We start from the raw sequence: 10706 nt of genomic DNA, 5'->3' as shown, positions 1-10706 counted from the left end.
ATAATCAAAGTGAAGAAACTTGCATTTTTCCTCAGGTTTGTGAATTTTTATCAAACTTTTTTTTTTTGGCTCAACACCTTTCATGCCTGATTCCACCACGCTGCCTCACATATTTTTATTTTAAGTTTTCTCCCTTCGTGGCACACATTTACAAATGCGAATTTAACATGGAGAAGAACTACGCAAACGTTTTCTCTCAGGATGAGTTAAAACAACCAGCAAAATGTGAAATCGTATAGATTTAACGCCCCTATCAACATTGTTAAATTATTCAAGATGCGGGACCTCCGACTTAAACGTCATTCTCCGAAAAGACCGAACCAAATAGGAAATCCGTGCAAAGTGCCTTTCTCAAGAATACAACCTCGGACCGAGCGGAGGATCGAACCCCTGAACTCACGATTGCAAATCCTGTAGCCTAACAGGAAGGAAGTGAATGTAAAGGGTGACTGTTGAATGTGAAGAAAACAAAATGCATGGTTATAATGATATTATGATTTTTAAAAGCAGTAAATCCTATTTGTAATCTCACAAGAAAAGATGAATTCATCAAAAATGTTCAACAGTTCACAAATGTAGAATACGCAATTCAATTTAAAGTCAAATCTTCCAGAAAAATAAAACTAAGAATTGCAATTTTAAGTTATTTTCAAGAAAATTAGCCCAATCCGTTAAAAAATAGAAACATCTCAATGACTACTAAATAGTAACTTTAAAATGCTATACATGGTCAATCGTTCAATGCAGCTGTAAAGTCAAATCACGATACTCACTAAAGACAGTGAAAAATAAAATACAAGCAACAGAAATGTGGATACTTAGGAGGCTGCTGAGCTGAGAACTTCTTGGAAGGAAAATAATTCAAAGGAAATCGAACTTGAAGAAGCCCACGTGGGCCGCAAGCTGAATAAAAAAAAAAACCAAACAGGAAAAGACAACTTCAGTTTTGGGGAACTAGAACAGACATAAAAGCCTCGAACGTCTTGCTCTCATTGACAATATTGCAGGCAAACGAAGCAGGGGTAAACCCTGAGCAACCAGTTTGGAGAGTCTAAACAGATTGTTAACGAGGAAGAATCAGTATAGTGTAACATTATTTTGAGCATTCGAGCAACTAAAGAAATGGAGAATCATGATCAACTATGTCTGTCTCAGATTTGACACTTGATGATGAGCCTAACAAATAATCTGCCACGCCATCACCAGGCGTTGCAAAAACAGCAACAACAGTTACGTTGTTACGGCATGTATTTTATCTCTTGAAAACCTTTGAAATGTAAGACCAAAACGTTCCATGTTTCTCCTCTGTCTTCAGCCTGTGCGACTGACGAGCTAGACATGGCGTTCGTCCTTGACGCATCAGGCAGTATTTCTTCTTCTGAATATAAAAAATCCAAGAATTTTACAGCAGAAGTTATTGGATATTTCAACGTGGGATATGATTCCGTTCGCGTTGCCTTGACTTCTTACAGCAGTAGTGTATCGGTATGTATCGAATTACTAAACACATTGGCCTACAATTTAAAAATGTATAGCTTGTCTCCTACAGTATTATGACACAGTAAAATCAGGCGATGCTCAGTTTTTGGGCTTATGGATTGATTTATCTTGCTTTGGATTTTTAAAAATACCCTTTTATCATGAGTAAAGGTGAAGATATTTGAAATTTAAGACTGACAAACTGGCCACCGAAATTCGGTGACTTTCAAAGCTAAAGAATCCTTGAGAACTGCCAATTAATATTGTTTGTGTCTTCTGCCAAGATTTTTTAATAAATTCCACACAGAAATGTGTTCTTAAATGTACATAAAAGCCGTTTGCCCCTTTAGAATTTGAATATGCTAAACATTAACAACTCCCGTATACAAAAAAAAACATCCCCGCCCGCTTCCATAAACAAACAAACTTCACCAACTAAAAAAAAAGAGTAAACAACCCCACAACAACGACAAACGAACCATGCCAACACTACTATCCCTCCAACAGCCAATCAACCAACCAACCAACAATCCAACTATCCAAAAAAACAACCAATCCCCCAACCTACTAACCAACCAACAAACAAACAAAGAAACAAGCAAGCAAACAAACAAACAATAACTAATAAACAAAAAATCAGCCTGTGACTTGCTCTATTCCCAGGAACAAATTCAGTTCCTAGAATACAACACGACTGAATCCCTTCAGAAAGCCGTGCTTGCAGCTTACAAAAATAGTGGAGGAACAAATACAAACAGGGCCCTGGACAATCTGAGGACTTCAATTTTTAAAAAGGTACGGCTGCTCATAATACTTTACATGCTTACAAAAAAAAACAACAGATATACATAACTGCATACCAGACTTGCAGACTACACACAGTTATAAAGCTGAACAGTTTATCGTATCTATAAACACATAATAATACTCATATTCATACACACAAACACACATGTACTTAATGACAAACAAGCATCTTTATACTATTATCTATCTCTCTTTATAGATAGATAGATAGATAGATAGATAGATAGATAGATAGATAGATAGATAGATAGATGTTGTTGTTGTTGTTGTTGTTATCGATCCAGCAACAGCTGGGCTCTCGCCCTTCTGTCCAATGCCATGTAGTGATAAGTGCAGGTCTGCTGCAGTTGCTGTAATGTTCCATAGAGTGTGTTGTCAATGTTAGGTCTCGGAGGGAGAAGGGTAGCTCTGATGTCATTTAGGGCTGTACAGTGGAACAGGTGATGATCCACAGTCTCATATGCATAGTCGCACAAGGGACACATTGGGGGAAGTTCCGGGTTTATTCTGTTCAAGTGGAAGTTGAGCTGTATATGTTCTGTTCGTAGGCGGAAGATCGTGGTCTGTTTCTTTCTCTGAAGGCGGTTGATATTGTCATTCCTTTTTGTTGTGGTCATATGTTTGAAATCTGCTCTGCCTGTCTTTCCCAGGGCCCATCTGTTCATCCAATCTTGTTTGTTGTTACTTTTGATGATTTGTTTTGCAGTGTTGTATGAAGTTGGAATATTGGGTTGTTCCTGTCTAGATCCCCGTTTGGCGAGTGTGTCTGCTCTGTCATTTCCAGGTATGTCTGAGTGTCCGGGGACCCACTGCATTACTAGGTTGATGCCACAGAATGTTATCAGATGATGGGATCCAAACAGTATATGGGTCAAATCTTGGTTTAGGTGATGGTCATTTTCTATGGCTTGTAATACTGATAGTGAGTCAGAGGAAATCACAATACTCTGTGCTTTTCCAGGATGAGTGTCAAAAACTGTGCGGAGATGGTACAGTGCTGTTTCAATTGCCATCATTTCTGCATCGTAGTTGCTGCATTTCTCTCCCCAGGCTGCAGAGATCTCATTGGAACTTCCATCTGGGTACTGTATTAGTATTCCATATCCGGCTTTGGTTGTGCCTTTGAATGCTGAGCCGTCCGTATAGACGTGTATCCAGTCATCTGAATAGCTGTCGATTGTTTGATGTGATGCAAGCATCAGCGTCACTGGGTCTGACGATTTTGTGCTCTTGTCTTTGAGAGATGTTGTAATGATTGGCTTTTTTAAAGAAAGGTGGGGAGTGATGTTTTGGTTGACTCTTTTGGTTTCTTTTCTATTTTGTGGTAGATGGTGGCTCTCCATTAGTTCTGTGATGTGATGCATGATTGACTTTTGTTGAATTCGTTTCTTTGGTTTCCATGTTTCTACTAATCTCCTGTTTGGGTGGTTGGGGCACATTCTTTTAGTTCTTTCTTGTAGCTCTAAAACTGCTTTATCTCTGCGGATTCCCAGGGGTTCAACATTTGCAAGGATTTCGCACGCGGCGGTAGGTGTGGATCTCATGCCGCCATTTATAAAACGAAGGGCATTGTTTTGGTCCTTGTCAAGGGTGTTGCAAGTAGTTGTACTGCACATAGTGAGTAGGCTATTGCTGTATTCCAGGGAAGATCGGACATAACCCAAGTATAGAGCTCTCAAAGTTTGTTTGTCTGACCCCCATGAACTGCTTGCGAGTTTCTTTAAAAGTTGGAGTCTTTTTTTTGCCTTGTTCCTTATGTTCTCCACTTGGCTTTTCATGGTTAGCTTATGGTCAAGTTGTGACTCTTAGGTAAGTTGGATGTTCTTCTTTGGGGAGACTTTCATTTCCTATCTTTAGTTTGAGATTTCCTTTGGCTGCTTTATGGCTCTTCGTGAAGATGGTGTATACTGTTTTCGTGCAGTTTATTTTAAGTTTCCATTTCTGACAGTAATTATAGAGCCTCTTGAGGTCTTCATTTAATTTCCCTGCTCCTACTATCGTGCTGTGATGTGTCTGCCAGAGAGCAAGATCATCGACATAAAGAGTAGAGATAGATAGATAGATAGATAGATAGATAGATAGATAGATAGATAGATAGATAGATAGATAGATAGATAGATAGATAGATAGATAGAGAGAGAGAGAGAGAGAGAGAGAGAGAGAGAGAGAAATAGAGAGGGAGAGAAAGATAAAGAGAGACAGACAGACAGACAGACAGACAGACAGACAGACAGACAGACAGACAGACAGACAGCTGTAGATTAACATACGTGCAGAAGCTTTTAATAAGTTTTGCTTACCCTCTCAATGGCGTTAGGCTATTAAAGAGGAAGAGAGTCCAGTCATTCTGTCCCCCCTCCGATACATCATCATCATCCAGTGCCAGATCTGGGACAGACATCGGCGATCATGGTTTTCCATTCATTCCTTTGCTCGGATGCTCTCAAAAAAGCTACGTTTCCCTGATCTTTCCCTGTTACCCATTTGTTTAGGTTCCCTAAGTATGTTGTTCTGGGCCTACCCCTGCCTCGCTTGCCCTCAATTTTGCCAGTGAGAGTTCAAGACCCTTATGTCTATTCAGGAGTTCCAAAAACTGCATTTGTCGTTTCCTGAATCTTTTTAACATTGAGCGTCCCACGTGGGCTTCATCAAGCACTGCCTCATTTGATCTCTTTTCCTTCCACGATACTCTTAGCAGTCTCCTAAGAAACCACATTTCTGTTGCTTCTATTTTATTTTCACTGTCTTTAGTGATTGTCCAGCATTCAAGATATATAGAAGGGTTGACCAAACATAGCATTTCAGGACTTTCATTTTGGTGTTCATTGAGATGTTTTATTTTTTTAGGATTGGGCTCATTTTTTAAAACTAGCCTTAGCCATTGTAGTTCTCCTTTTTATTTCTGTGGACCATTTGGCAGCAGATGTTATCATATATCCTAGATATTTAAACTGTTGGACTTATTTGATCTTTCCACCTTTGCTGATGAGATTACAACTAGGATGTGTTCCTTTTTTTAATATTACCATGCATTTTGTTTTCTTTATATTCTACAATAATCCTTTACGTTCACGTTCTGTTACAACAGTATCTAGAAGCAATTGAAGGTCTCTTTCGGAGCCTGCTATTAAAACTGTGTCATCTGCATACCTGATCTTCTTAATATTTTCTCCATTTACTTTGAGGCCTGGACATTCTTCTATGTTTCTAAAGATTGTTTCACTGTACATGTTAAAGAGGTCTGGTGATATAACACATCCTTGCCTCACTCCTCGCCTAATCTGATTATATTCATCGTATTCTCCATTAATTCGTACTGCAGCGTTTTGGTCCCAGTACAAATGTCTGATAAAATTCTTAAATCTTTTCCATCTATGTCTAGCTTTTCCAGTATTTTAAATAGCTCATCATGTCTAACTTTATCGAACGCCTTTGAATACTCTATGAAGCAGAAATACAGATATTTCTGTGTTTCAATACATCTTTCCATTAACATTGTTAAGGTGAATATAGCATCTCTGGTGCCCTTGTCAGGAACAAAGCGCCTAATTGCGTTTTAGATATCTCTGGTCTTACACTTTTTCTCAATCTTCCCATTAATACTCGCAGCAATATTTTTGTAAAATGACTCATAAGGCTAATTGTTCTATGCATATCTTACTCAGTGGCACCTGGTGTATTAGGCAAAGCTATAAAAAAAATTACCTCCGATACAACGGATCCAACAAGATTGGGGTGCTCCCACACAGCCTAAGGCAATGTTCACACATACAGGAGTAACGAAGCCGAGTAAGACAAAATTTTAAAGTCCAGCAGGTCGGGGCTCCTGTGGATACATTTCGCCGAGCAATCGGCTTCCCTCCTCGAGTAATATTTCATGATCGCCGTGTGAAATTATTACACAGAAAGCTTGCTGAAATTTTCAAACATGCTTAAAATTTTTGCAGAGCGAAAATGAGTCGCCGACAATAACTCGCTCGGGGAAAACTCGTGTGCGAAGTTGCATACGTTGCCGAGTGACAGCGACACACCGACGACAACTGAATGGGAGCCGAGTTAAATTTCATACTATGTGGGTTGAATTATTGCTCGCTGTGTAAAAAAAACTTGCACGGGAAGTCTGAGTTACTCAAGCACGGCGTGCAAAAGTTGACACGACGAGCATATAACTATTTCCTGTTGCCAGGTATCAAAGAGTGACAAACAGCTTGATGTCATGTTCCAGTGACTGCCTCTAGAAAGTACTTGCCTTGTGGATGTTGGGGCCAATTTTCTCCTGTAGTTCTTGGAAAAACTCTGTAGAAGCTCTGAGGAGGTTCCTGAAAATGCCACATCTTCAACTTGCAGTTCAGCCATCAGATTCTCAAACTGTCCTAAGTTCTTATGAGCCATGGTGTGATCCAACAGGTCGTCCTCCTCTTACACCTCCTCTTTCTCCTCTTCCTCCTCTTCCTCCTCTTCCTCCTCTTCCTCCTCTTCTCCTCTTCTTGCACCAGCACATCAGCAAGGGCACCACTATTATGTATACATGAAGTATACATCCATCGTCTGCGTCATATGAGACATGTTGAAGGAATGAACCCAAACATTTTGCCCCCCTCTTAATATATTATTACATTGCACGCCGACTAACTCACCGACGGGTCGGCAAGATGGTCAGCATGGTCGGCGAGTTTGTTGGCGTATGAAATTTTACACGGCCGCTACGTTTCTTGGGCTCTGCAAGCGGTGAGGATTCAAACTAATTGCTCGACAAGACGCTCCGCGATATGCTCGCTGTCCTAAATTATTGCTCGGCTTGCGTCTCCCCGAGTGCTCACCAACACAACAATGTCAACAGTCAGGGCCAGATGCTCGTCACGATTAAACCCGAATTTGGGATTATCTTATCGGGAATTGTTCGTCGACTCTACTCCTGTATCTGTGAACACCGCAAAAGTTTGGCAACATCCATTTGGTGGAATAGAACCAGGATAACCTAATCTTTAGTCCAGAATGATACTAACTGGACTAACAGTGCTCTCTGACACACTGAAAGCTAAAAAAAATATGAAATCTGTGATCAATGTTTGCTGTGTAATAGTTACCATCATTTTCTTAAACCCAAAGGACGTGAGTTCAAGTCCTCCGTACCTCCTTCTATCTGCTGGGCAATTGGATCCTCATCATCCCGGAAAGGTCTGAGGAAACTAGGACAAACAGTGTGTCTCCTAAATCATTATCCAGATAGTGGGGATGGGGCAGTGAAAGACTAACAATAGACTACAAGAAAGCGAACTCGTAAACCCCCTTCACTGTGAAGATGTCTCCCTTCACGTTTGTACAAAAGATGTTAATTAAAGCAAAACGAAAATACAGCTCTCTGTATGAGCAACAAATCAGGTTGTAATTATATCTCATAAAGTGTGTCAATAGAAATAAATGGCTGTGGACTGTGAACCAATTTTGGAGAACATGAACAAATGTGAGGCAGTGTGGTGGAATCAGGCACTCGTCAATTTTTGGGCATGTGGAGTTATTGATGTCATCTTTAAGCCTGTTCATTTGTTTATCTTTCGGTGAAAAAAATGCCCATCTATCGTTTATAGAAGTCGAAATATTTTTGATTGAAGTAGGTAGGGTAACCTGATTTTAGAGGAAAAATAAGGGAGAAAATGACTGCCAAATCTTGGAATCTTTCAATGTGTTAGAGCCCTTGAAAACTGAAAATTTACATTTTTTGTACCTTTAATCAACATTTTTCGGAATAATCCACACAGAAATGAGTTTTTAAATGGACATAAAAGCTGTTGAGCTTAAAAACAAAAAGTTGATAAAAATTGCCAAACGGGCAGAAAAATGCCAATAGCTAAGATTTAATTATTTTGACGAGAGCCTGATTCCACCACGCTGCCTCACAAATTGATGTGTCTACTCAGCAGTGAAGAGGTAAGCGCTACTCCATTATTTCCACAGAACAACTCCCGAAAAGAGGCAGCCAAGATCGCTATTGTACAGACAGATGGAAACTCTGGTAGCCGGTCGGCCACTATAGCGGCTGCAGACTTGTTGAAGGACGAGGGGGTCACCGTCTTTGCGATCGGTTTGTGGTTTGATGTGGTGTCTTGGGTGGCGAACATGGTGAAATGGTATAGGTTTAACGCCCCTGTCAACACTATTCGGTTATTTAAGAGGCGGGACCCCCTAGTGTAATGTCCATCTCCGAAAGATCCGAGTGAAATGGGAAATAAGTGTGAAGTGTCTTTCCAAGGCACACAACGTTCGGCCAAGTAGAGGCTCGAACCACCCCACCCCCCTCCTCCCACAACCCACATTCGCACGATTACGAGTCCGGTAACGTAATCACTTGGCTATCAAGGTCACGTCCTTGGTGGGGTGTATGTATGTATGTATGTATGTATGTATGTATGTATGTATGTATGTATGTATGTATGTATGTATGTATGTATGTATGTATGTATATATGTACGTATGTATGTATGTATGTACGTATGTACGTATGTATGTATGTACGTATGTATGTACGTATGTACGTATGTATGTATGTAATTATGTTTGTAGGTATGTATGTATGTGTGTATGTATGTATGTATGTATGTATGTATGTATGCATGTTGTATGTATGTATGTATGTACCATATGTATGTATACATGTATGTATATTATGTATGTATGTATGTATGTATGTATGTATGTATGTATGTATGTATGTATGTATGAATGTATGTATGTATGTATTTTTTGTGTGTATGTATGTATGTATGTAGGTTTTTTTGTTTTTTTTGTAAAGTGTTTTACGGCGCTGGCAACTGCATAAGGTCATGTGAGCGCGCGGGACACAGCTAATATTTTCAGTTGGTAGGAAATTTTGAATTTTGCCCGGGTGCCGGCCGAAGCCTACTCTTATCGATTTTAGACCACCAAGGGATCTTTAACGTGCGCAACTTGCACACGGGCCCACCGAAATTTTTCGCCCTTGTCCGAGAAGGCTGGTGTAGATCTTTCCTACCAGAAGATCAGGGGTGTGGCAGTAAGACAGCAGTAAGGAGGAGCCAAGGAGTACCAGAAGAAAGGCTGCAAAAAGAGTTAGGAGCCCAGAGGAGGGGGCAAATTAGGTGAGGGGATGGGGATGAAAGTGGAAATGAAAGCAGACAACAGAACATTGCTAGAGAGCAGGAAAGGAGGTGAAAGGAGACAATTTTAGAGAAGAAAATGTTTCGGTCGCTACCCGGATTCGAACCCCGGGACCTTTGAATGAGAGGCCAACACCTTAACCTCTAGACCACGAGAGCCCCCGTATGTATGTATGTATATATGTATGTATGTATGCATGTATGTATGTATGTATGTATGTATGTATGTGCACATATTATCAGAGCATAAAACATTTGCAAATACATTTGTTGCAGTGTGGAAAGAGTACTGTGTTTAATGTGCCTGCATATCTCCAGGTGTTGGGAATGGGATTGACAGAGTTGAACTTGAAGGTATCGCCACTGAGCCAAACTGCACTCACGTCAGAATGATAGCAGACTTCTCCGAACTGAATTCTATCGCCTCGGACATCAAAGAAGCAGCCTGTAAAGGTAACTGTACTTAGACTTCGAGGGTTTTCTCCCTTCTTTTTTTAGTTGTTTCCGTTTTTCTGACCTCTGTTTGGGTCATTACTCTCTATGTAGTGCACCCGCATCTCCTTTCCTTTCAAATCTTTCTCCCTTCTCTCTCTCTCTCTCTCTCTCTCTCTCTCTCTCTCTCTCTCTCCCTTACCATCTCTCCGAATCTACTGGCTGTTGAGAGGCCAAGGTGTATTTTTGGAGGGGCTCTTCTGAACATTTTACGTCATTGGATATTATACTGTCTTTGACAATAAATCCCCATATTTTGTCACAACTCGGTGGAATCAGTCTCTTGTCAATTATCAGGCGTGTTAAGTTATTGCAAAAACATCCATTTATCTTGAATACAAGTAGAGATATTTGAGAATGAAGGAGATGAGGGGGTCACCTAGTTTCAGAGGTAAAATTAGTGAGAAAATGACTGCCAAAGATTAGTTATTTCCTTAGCCCAAGAGTCCGTGGAAACTGAAAAATGTACATTTTTTGTGCTTTTAAACAACGTTTTTGAATTTAATAAAAACCACATAGAAATAAATTCTTGAATGGGCATGAAAGGTGTTGAGTCAAAATTCAATAAAAAAATCTACAAACCTGCGTTAAAATAATAGTTTCTTCATTTTATTCTGACGACCGCATGATTTCACTACGCTGCCTCCAATATTATTGTTCATTAGAGGAGGTTTCATTAATTTAATACTCGAATACACTTTGGGGATTACCTTTTGCGTCTATCTATCTATCTATCTATCTATCTATCGATCTATCTATCTATCTATCTATCTATCTATCTATCTATCTATCTAT

General features: G+C 39.9%; 1 protein-coding gene across 1 annotated transcript in view; it reads left to right on the top strand.

Moving 5' to 3' along the window:
- LOC101847901 overlaps positions 1–10706 on the top strand; it is a gene marked incomplete in the record, with an annotated part of 46908 nt that overhangs the window by 16208 nt on the left and 19994 nt on the right. Inside the window, 4 exon segments of the mRNA XM_005107211.3 lie at positions 1316–1485; positions 2143–2274; positions 8242–8368; positions 9738–9872. Of these exon segments, the coding sequence (XP_005107268.2) occupies positions 1316–1485; positions 2143–2274; positions 8242–8368; positions 9738–9872 (564 nt within the window).

The sequence above is a fragment of the Aplysia californica genome, unplaced genomic scaffold, assembly GCF_000002075.1.
Source record: "Aplysia californica isolate F4 #8 unplaced genomic scaffold, AplCal3.0 scaffold00585, whole genome shotgun sequence".
NCBI classification, from domain to species: Eukaryota; Metazoa; Mollusca; class Gastropoda; order Aplysiida; family Aplysiidae; genus Aplysia; species Aplysia californica.
This window is presented reverse-complemented; position numbering and strand designations above follow the sequence as displayed.